The sequence below is a fragment of the Nerophis ophidion genome, linkage group LG25 (genome assembly GCF_033978795.1).
Source record: "Nerophis ophidion isolate RoL-2023_Sa linkage group LG25, RoL_Noph_v1.0, whole genome shotgun sequence".
NCBI classification, from domain to species: domain Eukaryota; kingdom Metazoa; phylum Chordata; class Actinopteri; order Syngnathiformes; family Syngnathidae; genus Nerophis; species Nerophis ophidion.
In genome coordinates, this window is record NC_084635.1 from 6,322,267 (window position 1) to 6,342,642 (window position 20,376).

Sequence of the window (20,376 nt, forward strand, 5' to 3'; positions counted from 1 at the left end):
ATTCCGTCAGGAGAGTTCCTTCAGGAAAATTACAATTTTCAGCACAATCCCATTCAAGATCAGACAAACATTACAGGGAGACAGAACAGGATCGCTGACGGGTCTGCCGGCTTCCAGCGCCCCTTACAAAAAAGATGACACTGCCGATAAATGGTCTATTTTTGATCTGTTTTGATACACAGTATAATGTGCACGGGATTATAGGGTCCGTTAAAAGAGTCATATTATTGTTTTTTTTTTTTTTTAAATGTAAAACACTTCCTTGTGGTCTAAATAACATACAATGGTGGTTATTTGGTGAAAATTTTACATAGATTATGTTTTGCTGATCATCTTCAAGCCGCTTTCTGACAGTCGCTTCAGGATGCGCCGTTTCGTGGGCGGTCCAATTTACGTGGCTCACCTTCGGCAGCGTCTTTTCTCCGTCATATTTGTTGTAGCGGTGTAGCGTGCAAGGACGGGAGTGGAAGAAGTGTCAAAAGATGGAGCTAACTGTTTTAATGACATTCAGACTTTTACTTAAATCATTAACGGAGCAGAATCTCCTCAACCGGAAACCACACCGGAAATGTGTCCCGTGAAAAATCGTTCGACAGGAACTCTCTAATAACTAAAGTACCTTGGGTTAATAATGTAAACTCACTACACCGGTATGTTTTAGCGCTTTCATGGTGAGTTTACTGACAGATATAAGTAATACATTTACATTATTTGATATTAGAAATGGCAACAGTGGAGGATAAATGTCCCATAACAAGAAGATAGAAAAAAAGAAGAATCTTATCGACTACGCGTCGCCACAGACTACAAAGGCAGATGCGCGCAATTTTTCAGGATGAATACAGATCAGCACCAGAAGGTAAGAAAAGTTGCTTTTGCATAATATTGCGAAACAAACCACCAGATAATATGTCTTAATTTAAACAAACACCATAATTATACCCGAATGTTGAAACACATCGAGCGGTGCGGCTTCATAGCTTACCGAAGTCGTACCAAAACAATTTGATAGATTTCTAAGGGCCATGTGTAATGTTCTATATTTTCAATGGAACACATAACATGTTGATGTTTTTTACTTGAGTCATCTTGCCATCATAGTGCAGCCTACACTTACCTCTTATGTTTGACTGCCATGTACTGGTCACACTTGTCATTATACCATGTAAATAAATGATAAATGGGTTGTACTAGTATAGCGCTTTTCTACCTTCAAAGTACTCAAAGCGCTTTGACCCTACTTCCGCATTTACCCATTCACACACTGATGGAGGGAGCTGCCAAGCAAGGCGCTAACCAGCACCCATCAGGAGCAAGGGTGAAGTGTCTTGCTCAAGGACACAACGGACATGACGAGGTTGGTACTAGGTGGGGATTGAACCAGGGACCCTTGGGTTGCGCACGGCCACTCTCCCACTGTGCCACGCCGTCCCAAATGTACCAAATAAAATAGCTTCGAGGTGGGTAAGCTCAACCAAACTTATTCCTTACATTAGGCGCACCGGGTTATAGGGCGGACTGTTGAGTTTTGAGAAAATAAATGGATTTTAAGTGTTCCTTATAGTCCGGAAAATACTGTAGTTTCATGAAAGCAACTAATTACATTAAACAGTATAAAGATAAACCATCCATCCATCCATCATCTTCCGCTTATCCGAGGTCGGGTCGCGGGGGCAACAGCCTAAGCAGGGAAACCCAGACTTCCCTCTCCCCAGCCACTTCGTCTAGCTCTTCCCGGGGGATCCCGAGGCGTTCCCAGGCCAGCCGGGAGACATAGTCTTCCCAACGTGTCCTGGGTCTTCCCCGTGGCCTCCTACCGGTTGGACGTGCCCTAAACACCTCCCTAGGGAGGCGTTCGGGTGGCATCCTGACCAGATGCCCGAACCACCTCATCTGGCTCCTCTCGATGTGAAGGAGCAGCGGCTTTACTTTGAGTTCCTCCCGGATGGCAGAGCTTCTCACCCTATCTCTAAGGGAGAGGCCCGCCACACGGCGGAGGAAACTTATTTCGGCCGCTTGTACCCTTGATCTTATCCTTTCGGTCATGACCCAAAGCTCATGACCATAGGTGAGGATGGGAACGTAGATCGACCGGTAAATTGAGAGCTTTGCCTTCCGGCTCAGCTCCTTCTTCACCACAACGGATCGGTACAACGTCCGCATTACTGAAGACGCCGCACCGATCCGCCTGTCGATCTCACGATCCACTCTTCCCCCACTCGTGAACAAGACTCCTAGGTACTTGAACTCCTCCACTTGGGGCAGGGTCTCCTCCCCAACCCGGAGATGGCATTCCACCCTTTTCCGGGCGAGAACCATGGACTCGGACTTGGAGGTGCTGATTCTCATTCCGGTCGCTTCACACTCGGCTGCGAACCGATCCAGCGAGAGCTGAAGATCCCGGTCAGATGAAGCCATCAGGACCACATCATCTGCAAAAAGCAGAGACCTAATCCTGCGGTCACCAAACCAGAACCCCTCAACGCCTTGACTGCGCCTAGAAATTCTGTCCATAAAAGTTATGAACAGAATCGGTGACAAAGGACAGCCTTGGCGGAGTCCAACCCTCACTGGAAATGTGTTCCACTTACTGCCGATAAACCTAATTGTGTTAATCATTATTCAAGGTCCAAACTACTAAAATATTATTTCAATATTTGTTGACAATATTTTGAATTTTTTGCCATCACTGACTGACAAAATACAGAGTGTGAGCGATGACGTAACACATTAATCAGATGACTTTAATGAGCATTAGTTTCACACTTTGACCTCCACGTTGTAGATAAGCTTGTTCACGGAACACCCAGACTCATTTTCAAGATGGGCAAAGTTGAAGTGTGCCGATGACATCTCACTAATTGTGTGTGACGGAATACATTCAGGGCTTCACGGTGGCGGAGGGGTTAGTGCGTCTGCCTCACAATACGAAGCTCCTGCAGTCCTGGGTTCAAATCCAGGCTCGGGATCTTTCTGTGTGGAGTTTGCATGTTCTCCCCGTGAATGCGTGGGTTCCCTCCGGGTACTCCGGCTTCCTCCCACTTCCAAAGACATGCACCTGGGGATAGGTTGATTGGCAACACTAAAATTGGCCCTAGTGTGTGAATGTTGTCTGTCTATCTGTGTTAGCCCTGCGATGAGGTGGCGACTTGTCCAGGGTGTACCCCGCCTTCCGCCCGATTGTAGCTGAGATAGGCGCCAGCGCCCCCCGCCACCCCGAAAGGGAATAAGCGGTAGAAAATGGATGGATGGATGGATGGAATACATTCAAACAGTATAAATCGGTACAGGCTGAAATAATGTTGACTCTTGCTGCTGTGTTGGATCCGCTTTGGACTGGACTCTCGCGACTGTGTTGGATCCATTGTGGATTGAACTTTCACAGTATCATGTTAGACCCGCTCGACATCCATTGCTTTCCTCCTCTCCAAGGTTCTCATAGTCATCATTGTCACTGACGTCCCACTGGGTGTGAGTTTTCCTTGCCCTTATGTGGGCCTACCGAGGATGTCGTAGTGGTTTGTGCAGCCCTTTGAGACACTAGTGATTTAGGGCTATATAAGTAAACATTGATTGATTGATTGATTGATTGATTCTGTGGGTTGTCAGATCTCATCCCTCAGATCTGTCTGTGTGTCCACTGACACTATGCTGCACATTTTAAGGAAATAAATCAGGTAAAGGACCTATTTGCTGGCTATAGCTGTGGATGAGATAAGGATTTCACGTCCATTCCATAATAAGGGATGACGCCAGCAAAAATTACCCATTTTTTTTCAAAACAATTTGTTACCACAACCTTCATAAACTGTTAAAACCTGGGAGTAAAAACTCAATCTGATCCCGATTGCCAGTCCAACTACAGGACCCTTTCAACTAACCGGCCCCAGCAAAGATCCATTCTGGATTGACAAATAACCAACTCCATAGTCACATGCTCATGAACTGTATATTTGTGTGTACTTGTGAGGATGCTGCCAACACCAAACGCGATCATCCGTCCTAAATTTAGAAATCGTAACACGAGCAAACGACACGAGTCACCAACAAACGCGACCAACACAAGCAGAAATAACAAAATAATTTCTCGACAAAAGAGCTTGTTGCCTCTCAAGGAAAATGCAAAGACAATTGATTCACTTGATCTTCACCAAAAGAGGATAATCTTCCACGCTTGTGTGTGTAAATGTGTGAGATGACTCTACCTGTGTTCGTGGCACAATTGGAAAGAGGTTAAGGGTTGTGGGTCTCTTGGGCCGGTAGGTATCCATGGTAACCGGTAGTGTCGGGTCCTTGGTGACCGGCGGAGGCGCGATGGAGGCCTTGCAGGACTCTTTGTCGCCGCGGTAACCGTCGGCGCCGTCAATAAGGTCCAAATGGAGCATCTCAGCCTGGAGCTGACCGACGGCGCCGAGCTCTGCCCTCCCCGGCCGGCTATTGGTCCCTCGTCTCACGTGGCCCTGCAGTGATTGGAAGGCACATCCTGTTAGTTGTAGCCCAGATAGAGAAACACAGAGAGAGAGAGAAAGAGCGTGAATGTGATGAGGAGACCGAGGCCGGCCAATTAGAAGCCTCTCTCGCTGTGGCTTGCAGACTCTCACTGCCAACACTGAGCTGCTTAGAGCCCAAAGGCAGCCGAGGATATTCTATGGTCAGGATGTACACCCACCCACCCTTCCACCCCCTTCTTGACTCGACTAATCAGTGTTCAGCAGCACAGCTCTGCTTTTATTTTCTTCAACATACACAGATGGGACTGGGAGACGCTTGGACTTGGCCGAATAATCCTCACTAAGTTGCCAGTTGCTTGGCAGCACTATTAAGACGGACATTGTGGTTATTTTTAAAGCAGATAGATGGATAGATAGTACTTTATTGATTCCTTCAGGAGAGTTCCTTCAGGAAAATTAAAATTCCAGCAGCAGTGTACAGAGTTGAGATCAATTAAAAAAAAAAGTAAAAAGTAAATAATGGGGGTTTAAATGGAAACAAAATAGAGAAATATTACAAAAAGAATAAAAACAATGGGAATAACAATTAATCAGATGACTTTAATGAGCATTAGTTTCACACTTTGACCTCCACGTTGTAGATTATATAAGCTTGTTCACAGAACACCCGGGCTCATTTTCAAGATGGGCAAAGTTGAAGTGTGCCGATGACATCTCACTAATTGTGTGTGACGGAATACATTTAAACAGTACAAATCGGTACAGGCTGAAATAATGTTGACTCTTGCTGCTGTGTTGGATCCGCTTTGGACTGGACTCTCGCGACTGTGTTGGATCCATTATGGATCGAACTTTCACAGTATCATGTTAGACCCGCTCGACATCCATTGCTTTCCTCCTCTCCAAGGTTCTCATAGTCATCATTGTCACCGACGTCCCACTGGGTGTGAGTTTTCCTTGCCCTTATGTGGGCCTACCGAGGATGTCGTAGTGGTTTGTGCAGCCCTTTGAGACACTAGTGATTTAGGGCTATATAAGTAAACATTGATTGATTGATTGATTGATTGATTCTGTGGGTTGTAGAATATAACAAGACAAAGTAGGCAGTAGTGACCATGTCATGAAAACGTATTGCACTGTTATTGTTTTGCATCCCCTGTCATCCTAGTACCCCCCGTCCCAGAGAGGAGTTGTACAGTCTAATGGCGTGTGGGACACATGAGTTCTTGAGTCTATTAGTCCTGCACTTGGGATGAAGCAGTCTAGAACTGAACAGGCTCCTCTGGCTACTGATAACACTATGCAGAGGGTGACTGGCATCATCCAGGATGCTCACTAGTTTGTCCACAGTCCTCTTCTCTGCCACCGTCACCAGTGAGTCCAGTTTCATTCCCATTGTAGAACCGGCCCGCCTGATCAGTTTCTCAAGTCTGGAGCTGTCCTTCTTAGATGTACTGCCCCCCCCCCAGCACACTACCATGTAGAACAGAACACTGGCAACCACAGACTGGTAGTACATCCACAGGAGTTTTCTACAAATGTTGAAGGAGTGCAGTCTCCTCTCCTCTGTCCTTTCTTGTACTGGTGGTCCGTGTTAACAGTCCAGTCCAGCTTATTGTCCACCCAAACCCCGAGGTACTTGAATGAGTCCACGGTCTGTACCTCAACTCCCTCGATCACAATAGGTTGTGACCGTGGACTCGACCTCCCAAAGTCAATGACCAGCTCCTTGGTCTTTGACGGATTGAGCTGCAAGACGTTCGTGTGGCACCAGACAACAAAGTCCCTCACCAGGTTCCGAAACTCCTCCGAAACTATTAAACTACAGTCAAAGATGCATCAGTATTTCTAACTTTAAAAAAAAAATAAGTCTGTAAATTAAATAATGGTTATACAATAGGGAGAGAGAAGCGTGATTTAATAGCTTCAATGTTCCCGAAGCAAAATGTAATCAAGTTTCCCATAAGGCAGGGGTCGGGAACCTTTTTGGCTGAGAGAGCCATGAAAGCCAAATATTTCAAAATGTATTTCAGTGAGAGCCATATCATATTTTTTTAACACTGAATACAACTAAATGTGCATTTTGAAGTAAGACCAACATTTTTAGAGTATAATAAGTCTTTTATTATAACAATGTTATTAATAAGTCTTTTATTCTTTTATCCTCCTGTCTTGGATCCGCTTGAACTGAACTCTCACGGCTGTGTTGGAGCCACTATGGATTGAACTTTCACAGTATCATGTTGGACCCGCTCGACATCCATTGCTTTCGGTCCCCTAGAGGGGGGGGGTTGCCCACATCTGAGGTCCTCTCCAAGGTTTCTCATAGTCAGCATTGTCACTGGCGTCCCACTGGATGTGAATTCTCCCTGCCCACTGGGTGTGAGTTTTCCTTGCCCTTTTGTGGGTTCTTCCGAGGATGTTGTAGTCGTAATGATTTGTGCAGTCCTTTGAGACATTTGTGATTTGGGGCTATATAAATAAACATTGATTGATTGATTGATTTAATAACATTGTTATTCTGAAGCTAACCAATAATAAATAAAATGTCATGTCTGTTGATCATGTTTTTGTTTGGCCATGTGCTGTTTGTCCTTTGGACTCTTTAAGTCCCTGTTTTTTTCCCACTCCCTTGTCTGGTTTCCTTGGTTACTCATTTTGTCCACCTGTCTCCGGTGGACAAAATGCCCGCTCACCTGCTTCCCGAGCACTAATCAGAGGCAGTATTTAAGCTCATCTTTGCCAGTCAGTCGCCCTGGCGTCAATGTGATCTTTTTTTGCTCTGTGCTGACTTGTTTCATGCCTTGCCATAGTTTCGTGCTTCATGCCACGCCAAGTAAGTTTTGTTTGATTTATGTTCTTAGTCTGTTTATGCGTTAGCTTTGTTCCTTAGCCCAAGTTGTGCCTCCGCTGTGAGCGATTTTTGTTTGTATCATTTTTCAGTTTAAATTAAATCGTGTTTTTACCTAAATGCCATGTCCCGAGTAGTCCGTCTGCCTTCCTGGGGGAACGAACCTGCAGCAAGCTGCGACCCCCCCATCGTGACATAAAATACTTCTTACCATTAATGCGACTTCTTGAACAGGTGCGGTAGAAAACGGATGGATGGATTTACATGCATGAGAATGTTTTATATTTTGCACGTTATTTTTAGCACTGTGATTATGGTGTTAAGCAATGTCAGCTGAGATTTATCTGAGAGCCAGATGTAGTCATCAAAAGAGCCACATCTGGCTCTGGAGCCATAGGTTCCCTACCCCTGCCATAAGGGGACAGCTGACTGTTGCTCATTTCAAATAACCTTCAAATCATAATAAAGCTTCCAGGGACTGTCAACCTATATGACAAGTAGGGTTTGGTCCGATACCAGCAAAATTATCTCAGCTTGCATCTCAAGTCTCCCATGTAATCCCCGATGCAAAATTTGGGATATGCCCTCCCTGAGAGTATTTGTTCTGTTGTGTTTATGCTGTGTTACGGTGCGGAGGTTCTGCCGTAATGTGTTTGTCATTCTTGTTTGGTGTGGGTTCACAGTGTGGCGCGTATTTGTAACAGTGTTAAAGTTGTTTGTACGGCCACACTCAGTGTGACCATTATGGCTGTTGACCCAGTATGCCTTGCATTGTGAAAAGCCGTGGATGTAATGTAACTTGGACGGTACCAAAAGGCAGGTTTATTGGCGCTCTGTACTTCACCCTACGTCCGTGTACACAGCGGCGTTTTAAAAAGTCATAAGTTTTACTTTTTGAAACCGATACTTTCCGATACTACATTTTAAAGCATTTATCGGCCGATAATATCGGCAGTCCGATATTATCGGACATCTCTAATATATAATTTATATTTATTTATTTATTTATTTATGAAAGAGACATTTTTGTAAACAAGTTAAATGTTTTTAATGATAATACAAGCAAGTTTAATACATATAGATTATTATCTTTCATGAAGACAAGAATATAAATTGGTGTATTACCTGATTCTGATGACTTGCATTGATTGGAATCAGACAAAATTCCCAATAGTGCTGATAACGTCTGTATTTTTGAATGGAAGAGAAAAAAATAATTCTCTCCAATACCACATGAAAGTGTTTTTTTTTTTTGGCATCTTTTTAGTCCAGCTTCCATACTTGTTTTTATACACTTTACAAGAAATACAATGGTGACAAACTCTGAAGCTTGCTGAGACTCTTATTTTGTCAGCGCCAGGCTTTTATTGTGAAGACAGGAACTGCGCAGGTAGAGCGCGAGAGTGTTGAAATAAAAAGTATTTCTCGCCTTCCTGTTGGTAATTTTTTCTTACTAATTACCTCGCAGAAGCCAGCGTCATTTCCCAAGACCCTCGGGTGCCGTGAATGTCAATCAAGTGACCAAAGTGACGTCTGGTTGAAGATTGATAATGGCTAATTTTTAAGTTTATTTTTTTTAATGCCCGGCTGGCGATCAACTGACACACATCGACTGGTTGCTTGCGATCGACGTAATGGGCCCCCCTGTTGTAGGCTTTAAGGCGGGGGTGTCCAAAATGCGGCCCGGGGGCCATTTGCGGCCCGCAGGTCATTTTTTAACGGCCCCACGGCACATTTTAAAAATACGATTGAAAAATGTTCAAAACGTAAAAAGTTATGTAAAAGAGCAAACGGGTGAAATGTAACAAGAACATGTTGCAATGTTTACTCTAATAACACAAAGCTGCCATGCAGGTTGTTTCTTTCTTTAAAAAATAATAATGAATCAAAATCAATGTCATTATGAATTATTGAGCTATTCAAGGCTTCGATTACGTCACGTTAAATTTTCCACTTTGAGATATTTTTGGGGATAATGTTGCATATTTTGTGTTTGCCATATAAAATACTGAGCTGTTTTTTTAAAGCAGGGCCTATAATGAACAAACAAAAAACAAACGATAAAACTTATAATTGACAGATAGATCTGAAGTTGATCTCGAGATTATTTTGTTAAAAGTAAACAGTAAAAAAAAGATATTTTTTTTTTAACACTTTAAAGGGGAACATTATCAGCAGACCTATGTAAGCGTCAATATATACCTTGATGGTGCAGAAAAAAGACCATCTATTTTTTTAACCGATTTCCGAACTCTAAATGGGTGTATTTTGGCGAATTAAACGTCTTTCTGTTTATCGCTCTTTTTGCGATGACGTCAGAACGTGACGTCACCGAGGTAACACACCCGCCATTTTCATTTCCTCGAACACATTACAAACACCGGGTCTCAGCTCTGTTATTTTCCGTTTTTTTGACAATTTTTTGGAACCTTGGAGACATCATGCCTCGTCGGTGTGTTGTCGGAGGGTGTAACAACACTAACAGGGAGGGATTCAAGTTGCACCACTGGCCCGAAGATGCGAAAGTGGACATTTTACCGGCAATGACAGACATGGCACAGAGATGTATGAATAACCCGCAGATGCATTTGCAACGATAAAGTCAACGAAATCACAAAGGTGAGTTTTGTTGATGTTGTTGACTTATGTTCTACTCAGACATATTTGCTTGCGGCGTGACTGCCAGCTAATCAATGCTAACATGCTACGTTAATCGATGCTAACATGCTATTTACCGGTGGTGCTAAAGCAGACATGGCACAGAGATGTATGGATAACCTGCAGATGCATTTGCAACTATATTACGTTTCTTTCCACCCACATTTAATGAGAAACAAACACTTACCAATCGAAGGATTTAAGTTGCTCCAGTGTCAAAAGATGCGAAAGTCCTGATCGTTTGGTCCGCACATTTTATCGGCAATGCTAACGCAGCTATTCGGCCATGCTATGGCTATGAATAGCGTCAATAGATATTCGCTCAATAGCTTCAGTTTCTTCTTCAATACTTTCATACTCCAACCATCTGTTTAAATACAAGCGTACATCTGTTGAATCGCTTAAGCCGCTGAAATCCGAGTCTGAATCCGAGCTAATGTCGCTATATGTTGCTGTGCTATTCGCCATTGTTTGTTTGTATTGGCAGTTCTGTATGACGTCACAGGAGAGCGAAAAAAAGGCACTTTAAAGCTTTTTTTAGGGATATTACGGGAGATGTAAAATTTTGAAAAAAACTTCAAAAAATACAACAAGCCACTGGGAACTGATTTTTATTGTTTTTAACCCTTTTGAAATTGTGATAATGTTCCCCTTTAATGAGTAGGACCCTTTTGGATCCCCAATAATTTTAGTGTGTTTTGTTTTTAAGTGTCATTACTCAAAAATTAATAATGAATTAAAATCAATTCATTATTAAAATAAAAACATCCATCCATCCATCCATCATCTTCCGCTTATCCGAGGTCGGGTCGCGGGGTCAACAGCCTAAGCAGGGAAACCCAGACTTCCCTCTCCCCAGCCACTTCATCTAGCTCTTCCCGGGGGATCCCGAGGCGTTCCCAGGCCAGCCGGGAGACATAGTCTTCCCAACGTGTCCTGGGTCTTCCCCGTGGCCTCCTACCGGTTGGACGTGCCCTAAACACATCCCTAGGGAGGCGTTCGGGTGGCATCCTGACCAGATGCCCGAACCACCTCATCTGGCTCCTCTCCATGTGGAGGAGCAGCGGCTTTACTTTGAGTTCCTCCCGGATGGCAGAGCTTCTCACCCTATCTCTAAGGGAGAGACCCGCCACCCGGCGGAGGAAACTCATTTGGGCCGCTTGTAACCGTGATCTTATCCTTTCGGTCATGACCCAAAGCTCATGACCATAGGTGAGGATGGGAACGTAGATCGACCGGTAAATTGAGAGCTTTGCCTTCCGGCTCAGCTCCTTCTTCACCACAACGGATCGGTACAACGTCCGCATTACTGAAGACGCCGCACCGATCCGCCTGTCGATCTCACGATCCACTCTTCCCTCACTCGTGAACAAGACTCCTAGGTACTTGAACTCCTCCACTTGGGGCAGGGTCTCCTCCCCAACCCGGAGATGGCATTCCACCCTTTTCCGGGCGAGAACCATGGACTCGGACTTGGAGGTGCTGATTCTCATTCCGGTCGCTTCACACTCGGCTGCGAACCGATCCAGCGAGAGCTGAAGATCCCGGTCAGATGAAGCCATCAGGACCACATCATCTGCAAAAAGCAGAGACCTAATCCTGCGGTCACCAAACCGGAACCCCTCAACGCCTTGACTGCGCCTAGAAATTCTGTCCATAAAAGTTATGAACAAAATCGGTGACAAAGGACAGCCTTGGCGGAGTCCAACCCTCACTGGAAATGTGTCCGACTTACTGCCGGCAATGCGGACCAAGCTCTGACACTGATCATACAGGGAGCGGACCGCCACAATCAGACAGTCCGATACCCCATACTCTCTGAGCACTCCCCACAGGACTTCCCGAGGGACACGGTCGAATGCCTTCTCCAAGTCCACAAAGCACATGTAGACTGGTTGGGCAAACTCCCAAGCACCCTCAAGAACCCTGCCGAGAGTATAGAGCTGGTCCAGTGTTCCACGACCAGGACGAAAACCACACTGTTCCTAATAAAACATAATAAAAACATAATACTGAATAATGACACATTTTTTTTTTTTTTTTTACCAAAACCCTATGGGGTCCCTGAGATCAAGACTGAGTGGAGGTCGAAATTTATATTTTTATACATATATTGTATTGTTTTTTAAAATAAAAAATATCAGAATGGCCCCCACTTGCTTTGATTTTTCAGGATGCCGCCCTCAGTGGATAAAGTTTGGACGCCCCCGCTATAAGGCTACTAGGAGCAAGCGGCTACACATAGCGAAGCACACACTAGCAAACAAGGTAGGCATGGCTAACAGGTGGCCTGAATTAAACAATATTGTAGTCTAAAAACAGTGGATGTACTGAGGGCTGCAGCTATTGATTCTTTTAGTATTCGAGTAATCTATCGATGAATTATTTGTCCAAACCAGGGGTAGGGAACCTATGGCTCTAGAGCCAGATGTGGCTCTTTTGATGACTGCATCTGGCTCTCAGATAAATCCTAGCTGACATTGCTTAACACGATAATTATGAATAATTTTGCTGGTAATCACAGTGCTAAAAATAACGTACAAAATATAAAACATTCTCATGCATTCAAATCCATCCATCCGTTTTCTACCGCACCTGTTCAAGGAGTCGCATTAATGGTAAGAAGTATTTTATGTCACGATGGGGGGGTTGCAGCTTGCTGCAGGGTCGTTCTCCCAGGAAGGCAGACGGACTACTCGGGACATGGCATTTAGGTAAAAACATGATTTCATTTTAACTAAAAAAAATATACAAACAAAAATCGCTCACAGAGGAGGCACAACTAGGACTAAGGAACAAAGCTAACGCATAAACAGACTAAGAACATAAATCAAACAAAACTTACTTGGCATGGCATGAAGCACAAAACTATGGCAAGGCATGAAACAAGTCAGCACAGGGCGACTGACTGGCAAAGACAAGCTTAAATAGTGCTCGGGAAGCAGGTGAGCGGGCATTTTGTCCACCAGAGACAGGTGGACAAAATGAGTAACCAAGGAAACCAGACAAGGGAATGGAAAAAAAAACAGGAACTTAAAGAGTCCAAAGGACAAACAGCACTTGGCCTAACAAAAACATGATCAACAGACATGACATTTTATTTATTATTGGTTAGCTTCAGAATAACAATGTTATTAAAAAGAATAAGAGACTTATTATACTCTAAAAATGTTGGTCTTACTTAAAAATGCACGCATTTAGTTGTATTCAGTGTTAAAAAATACGATATGGCTCTCAGGGAAATACATTTCGAAATGTTTGGCTTTCATGGCTCTCTCAGCCAAAAAGGTTCCCGACCCCTGTTCTAAACAGATAAAACATTGCATATTTTAGGGAAAATTGTTGAAATAACCTTGAGTCTTTTTTTCTAATAAATGCATAACAACTTTGAAATAGCATTTTTAACATCTGTGCATTGATGTAAAAAATTACAACTTTTTTGCAGTTTCCCACCACAGAGATCAGAGTACCTATTCATTACTGCTCTTATGTGCGCTCTACCGCAGTGTCCGGGTGGAAACTATGTCCGACTATTAAAAGTTCCAGAGCAATTCACTCAGTCCTGATGTTATCATTTTATTAGATACACTATTCAAACGAATAATCAAAGCAACAGGATATAAATTAAACCTCTTTTCGAATTCAATTAATTGATTTTATCAATTAATTGTTGCAGCCCTCGATGTAATCTAGTTCAACTTCTTGTAGCTGAAGTGGTTTTGTTGTTACATCACAATTTTAGCTATTTTAAATTATCAATAATTAGTTGTCAATTATATATTTCTGTTACACCTTTTAGCAATTAAAGAACAGGTTAGCATACATCACATTTCTGTGTGCATAGACGATAATTATGCATGTACAGTTTAGTGTTGTCCGGATACCAATATTTTGGTACCGGTACCAAAATAATGTTGATACTCTTCGGTACTTTTCTAAATAAAGGGGAACACAAAAAAATGCATTATTGGCTTTATTTTAACAAAACTCTTACAGTACATTAAACATATGTTTATTATTGCAAGTTTGTCCTTAAATAAAATAGTGAACATACAAGACAACTTGACTTTTAGTAGTAAGTAAGAAAACAAAGGCTCCTAAATTAGTTGCTGACATATGCAACAACATATTGTGTCATTTTCTACTATTTCGTCAAAATTAGTAAGGACAAGTGGTAGAAAATTAATTATTAATCTACTTGTTCATTTACTGTTAATATCTGCTTACTTTCTCTTTCAACATGTTTTATATACACTTCTGCTAAAATGTAATCACTTATTCTTCTGTTGTTTGGATGCTTTACATTAGTTTTGGATGGTACTTTTCAGAGGCGGTATAGTACTGAATATGATTCATTAATATCGCGGTACTATACTAATACCGGTATACCGTACAACTCTAATAAAGTCTTACGTTTTCATGACAGCAATAAACATAAAAACAAGTTTTAAAATCAGTATACAATATGCTAACAGGGCAAAAAGTGTATGAATATGTATGAATTTGTGAATGTGGCAAAAATAGCTAGCTTAAAATATCTGTCAATCACACAAAGACAGGGAATAATTGAGACGTATGATGTCATTTACATAAATGTATTTAACAGTATATAAAATATATCTTCTAATTTTGCAGTCACACTATCAAATCCTTTAAAGCAGGGGTCTCAAACTCAATTTACCTGGGGCCACTGGATGCAGAAACTGGGTGAGGCTGTGCTGCAAGAAAATAATTTTAATGAATTCACCTTCTTTAAATGGCTTTCCCGGGCCTAGCAACATACTTGGCAACTCTTGTGATCATTCCGGGAAACACCCGAATATCAATGCCCCTCCGACAATCTCCCGGGGCAATCATTCTCACGGGTTTTACCCGGACAACAATATTAGGGATGTGCCATGATGGCACTGCCTTTAGCATCCTCTACAACATGCCGTCTCGTCCGCTTTTCCACCATACAAAGAGTGTGCCGGCCCAGTCACATATTGTATGAGGCTTCTGCAGACCCACGTGAGTGACTGCAAGACATACGTGATCAACAGCCATACAGGTCACACTGAGGGTGGCCGTATAAAGAACTTTATCACTGTTACAAATATGCGCCACCCTGTGAACCCACACCAAACAAGATTGACAAACACATTTTGAGAGAACGTCCGCACCGTAACACAACAGAAGAAATACCCAGAATCCAATGTAGCCCTAACTATTCCGAGCTACAATAGAGGGCGGGGGCGGGAGGAGGCATATTTTATAGCTCGGAAGAGTTAGGGTTGAATGGGATTCTGGGTATTTGTTCTGTTGTGTTACGGTGCAGATGTTCTCCCAAAATATAGATAGATAAATAGATAGATGGATAGTACTTTATTGATTCCTTCAGGAGAGTTCCTTCAGGAAAATTTAAATTCCAGCAGCAGTGTACAGAGTTGAGATCAATTTAAATAAAAGTAAAAAGTAAATAATGGGGGTTTAAATGGAAACAAAATAGAGAAATATTACAATAAGAATAAAAAAAAAAAGTAACAATGGGAATAAAAAAAAAACAGTAAAATAAGAATATAACAAGACAAAGTAGGCAGTAGTGACCATGTTATGAAAACGTATTGTTTTGCATCCCCTGTCATCCTAGTACCCCCCGTCCCAGAGAGGAGTTGTACAGTCTAATGGCGTGTGGGACAAAGGAGTTTTTGAGAATGTGTTAGTCATTCATGTTTGGTGTGGGTTCACAGTGTGGCACATATTTGTAATGGTGTTAAAGTTGTTTATATGGCCACCCTCAGTGTGACCTGTGTGGCAGTGTGGCATATTTGGCTGTTGACCAAATATGTCTTGCAGTCACTTACTGCGTCTACAGAAGTCAAATACAACATGTGGCCGGGCTGGCATGTTGTTTGTACAGGTTGAAGACGACGCTAAAGGCAGTGCCTCCACGGTAGAGATGCGCGGTTTGCGGTCACAACCGGAGTCCGCGGATAAACCGCGGGTCGGGCGGGTGACATGACGAAAAAAATAAGATTTTAAATAGATTCGGGCGGGTGGCGGTTGAACCAATTCGGAAATATATATTGTAATAATCGTTCGTCTTGTCTTTATTGCACAAGATGTAATACAACCACACAACAGCTCTCATGTCTCTAACGCTTTTCCCGGGACAACTCGAACTCTCACTTCCAGTCGATAACGTCACTTCCCTATCCCTCCCGGAAGTCCCGCCCCCCAGCCAAAGTCATTGGCTAACACCCCGTAGCCAGCCGCTACATTATACATAGTTCAATGTTATGTTGAAGAGGTTCATTTAGCCTACTGAGGTGTTTTTATAAATGGTTGATTTATACAGGCTAGTAGGTAAAGTGTTGTAGCTGACAACTCTTGATGGTACAATCCATATAACACGTCATGCTAACATCACGTGACACCTCTGATGAAGGCTGCAGAAGCAAGGTAGCCCAAACTTGTCAGCTACAACACTTTACCTTTCTAGCCTATAGAAATCAACCATTTATAAATAGTTCGATGTTGTTACCCACATCCGAAAAACGAGCAGCACTCTTTGAAACAGTATGTGGGCATGCTTTTATTTTGAAGTATCTCGTTTGGTCTGTCGACGGATGTAAGGAAGCTACTTCCGGGTATGGCCAACGAGGTATTTGTCATTTGTTGATATTTTTACTTGGTAAAATGTTTGATCCACATGCTGTGCATGTTAATATTTTTACGTTTGTAACGTGCTTTATTTATTACAGTTTTCACGGTGAATTTGAAGGGAAAGTAAGCTTTCAAATAAATCAGTTCAAGCAAGCCATTGTGTCCGTGATATTTGGAGGGAGTTACACTTTCTAACCTCACTAATGCCTTGCATCGTCTATGTTAGATATATAACAACGGGCGGGTGTGGCATTGATGAAATGTTGGTTCGGGGCGGGGGGCGGGTGGATGACGACTTTAGTGATGCGGTTGCGAATGATATAATTGCCTATCCGTGCATCTCTACTCCACGGTGCCCCCTTAATATTGTTGTTTGGGTGAAATTCGGGAGAATAATTACCCCTGGAGGGGCACTGACAATTGGGAGTCTCCCGGGAAAATCGAGGGTATACGAGTATAATGCTGTAAAGCGCCATTCATATAAAACTCGCGGGCCGCGCCAATATTAAATGTTCAGATTAAGGTGCGGGCCGCAAAATAACGTCTTGCGGGCCGCGTGTTTGAGACCCCTGCTTTAAAGGCTCATTTCCTTCCCTTCAACAATTTCAAAGTGAAAATCAATAACTGCTAATGCAACTCGCTTCTGGTCTACTTCTTAGTGTTACCGCTTATTCCCTTTTGGGGTCGTTGGCGCCTATCTCAGCTACAATCGGGCGGAAGGCGGGGTACACCCTGGACAAGTTGCCACCTCATCGCAGGGCCAACACAGATAGACAGACCACATTCACACTCACATTCACACACTAGGGCCAATTTTAGTGTTGCCAATCAACCTATCCCCAGGTGCATGTCTTTGGAAGTGGGAGGAAGCCGGAGTACCCGGAGGGAACCCACGCATTCACGGGGGGAAAATGCAAACTCCACACAGAAAGATCCCGAGCCTGGATTTGAACCCAGGACTGCAGGAACTTCGTATTGTTTTATGGCCTGCAATTTACAGCTGGCCCCTCTAAAAGAGCACTGCTCTGTTGCTAGGAGACAAGTGACGAGGAGGAGGCGGATGAGAAACACATGCTGCCGGTGCCCTGACGACACAGCAGTACTATGATGCTCTGCTCTCGTCCAATCGGAGAAGCCGGAGAAGGGGAAATCTCACAATCACCCCTGCGTTGCTATAAGACAGTCCACCCTGATGACTCACCAATCAAATAGATCACAACCGTCTGAATTGAAATCGAACCTCGTGGAATTCCCAGCCACGTCTTACAGATTGTGGCAACACATTTCTTTCATTTCAGTAAATCTGTGGTAATATTGCAAAATAACTAAACACCCATAGTGCATGATGCGTGTACACCGACAGCCTCCCAGTGAAGTATGCACCGCAGTAACAGAATCATGAAGCCTTGTCTGATGTTTGTTTTGAGGAGCCAGCGGGCTTTCGGTTACCATGAGTGGATGAGATGACGTGAGCAGTATCCATGGGGGGCAGTATTCGCCATTCTGTGTATTTACAGCTCAGACACATGCGGGAGGGGAGTGAAGCAACGATCACATTCCGGCAGTTTCTATTGTCACATCGTCTGTTTGGATACTATACTGTATTCAAGCCCACCCAGACACAACCAAGAAGAGCTAATCAAAACTATTCATTCCCTTGTTCAATTCATGTTATCGGTGTATGTCTCCGAGGACCTTCATTATCCTTATATTGCAATCTAAGCCTGAGCTTAGGGCTGGGCCATATGGTCTTTTATTAATATCTCGATATTTTTAGGCCATGACACGAAACACGATATATATCTCAAGAGTTTGACTTAACACTTTATGGATATAATCACACCGTTATGATGATTCTATGTATCTACATTAAAACATTCTTTGATTGATTGATTGATACTTTTATTAGTAGATTGCACAGTTCAGTACATATTCCGTACAATTGACCACTAAATGGTAACACCCCAATAAGTTTTTCAACTTGTTTAAGTCGGGGTCCACGTTAATCAATTCATGGTACAAATATATACTATCAACATAATACAGTCATCACACAAGTTAATCATCATAGTATGTACATTGAATTATTTACATTATTTACAATCCGGGGGGTGGGATGAGGAGCTTTGGTTGATATCAGAACTTCAGTCATCAACAATTGCATCAACAGAGAAATGTGGACATTGAAACAGTGTAGGTCTTATTTAGTAGGATATGTACAGCCAGCAGAGAACATAGTGAGTTCACATAGCATAAGAACAAGTATATACATTAGAAGTACATTTGAGTTGTTTATAATCCGGGGAGATGGGATGTGAATGGAGGAGGGTATTAGTAAAGTGTTGAAGTTGCCTGGAGGTGTTGTTTTAGAGCGCTTTTGAAGGAATATAGAGATGCACTTACTTTTATACCTGTTGGGAGTGCATTCCACATTGATGTGGCATAGAAAGAGAATGAGTTAAGACCTTTGTTAGATCGAAATCTGGGGTTAACGTGGTTTGTGGAGCTCCCCCTGGTGTTGTGGTTATGGCGGTCATTCTTCTTCATACTGCACTAATATATGCTTATTTTAAACTTTCATGCAGAGAGGGAAATTACAACTAAGTCAATTTACTAAAAGTGTATTTATTAAACAGTTATTATAGGCCTACTGATAGAGATTTTCTTATTTAAACGGGGATAGCAGGTCCATTCTATGTGTCATACTTGATCATTTCACGATATTGCCATAGTTTTTGCTGAAAGGATTTAGTAGAGAACATCGACGATAAAGTTCGCAACTTTTGGTGCTGATGAAAAAAGCTTTGCCTGTACCGGAAGTCGCAGACGATGACATCACAAGGGTGAGGGCTCCTCACGTCCTCACATTGTTTATAATGGGAGCCTCCAGCGGCAAGAGCTATTCGGACCGAGAAAACGACAATTTCCCCATTAATTTGAGCGAGGATGAAAGATTTGTGGATGATGATATTGATAGCGAAGGACTAGAAAAAATAAAATAAAATAAAATAAAATAAAAAGCGACGGTTCCGGGCGGTGGCAGTGTGAGCATTTCAGATGTAATTAGACACATTTACTAGGATAATTCTGGAAGATCCCTTATCTGCTTATTGTTTTAGTGAGATTGTAAAGACATACCTCGAGGTCGGATGGCTGCGGTGAACACGCAGTGTTTCAGAAAGAAGCCGAGGAGCCAAGCTCACAGCTGCCTTTTAAACAGCTACTGCAGGACGAATAATCCAATGATGTCTCCGGTAAGATATATATCACAATTTTCCCATCCAAAAACATGATGGTTGACGTAAAGAAACATGTTCGCTTGACCGCTCTGTGTTAAAACAAAGAAACACCGGCTGTGTCCCGGTGCTAAAAACAGCTGCAATACACCGCTTTCCACCAACAGCATTGTTCTTTATAGTCTCCATTATTAATTGAACAAATTGCAAAAGATCCAGCAACACAGATGTCCAAATTACTATGTAATCGCGCGATGAAAAGAGACTACTTTTAGCTGATAGTAGTGCTGATCTAGTATGTCCCCTCCAACTCGAAACGTCACAAACACACGTCATCATTCCGCGATGTTTTCAACAAGAAACTCCGCGGGAAATTTAAAATTGCAATTTAGTAAACTAAAGCGGCCGTATTGGCATGTGTTGCAATGTTAATATTTCATCATTGATATATAAACTATCAGACTGCGTGGTCGCTAGTAGTGGCTTTCAGTAGGCCTTTAAGCAGTGGCACAGATTTTCATGTAATTTCCAAAAC

At 42.8% G+C, this 20,376-nt stretch overlaps 1 protein-coding gene across 2 annotated transcripts in view; it reads right to left on the reverse strand.

Moving 5' to 3' along the window:
* Positions 1-20,376, reverse strand: part of LOC133542869 (C-Jun-amino-terminal kinase-interacting protein 1-like) — a 147,055-nt gene that overhangs the window by 62,076 nt on the left and 64,603 nt on the right. For both annotated transcript variants that reach the window (XM_061887081.1, XM_061887082.1), the window contains exon 3: positions 4,206-4,460. In XM_061887081.1, the coding sequence (XP_061743065.1) occupies positions 4,206-4,460 (255 nt within the window). The remainder of the gene's footprint in view (positions 1-4,205; positions 4,461-20,376) is intronic.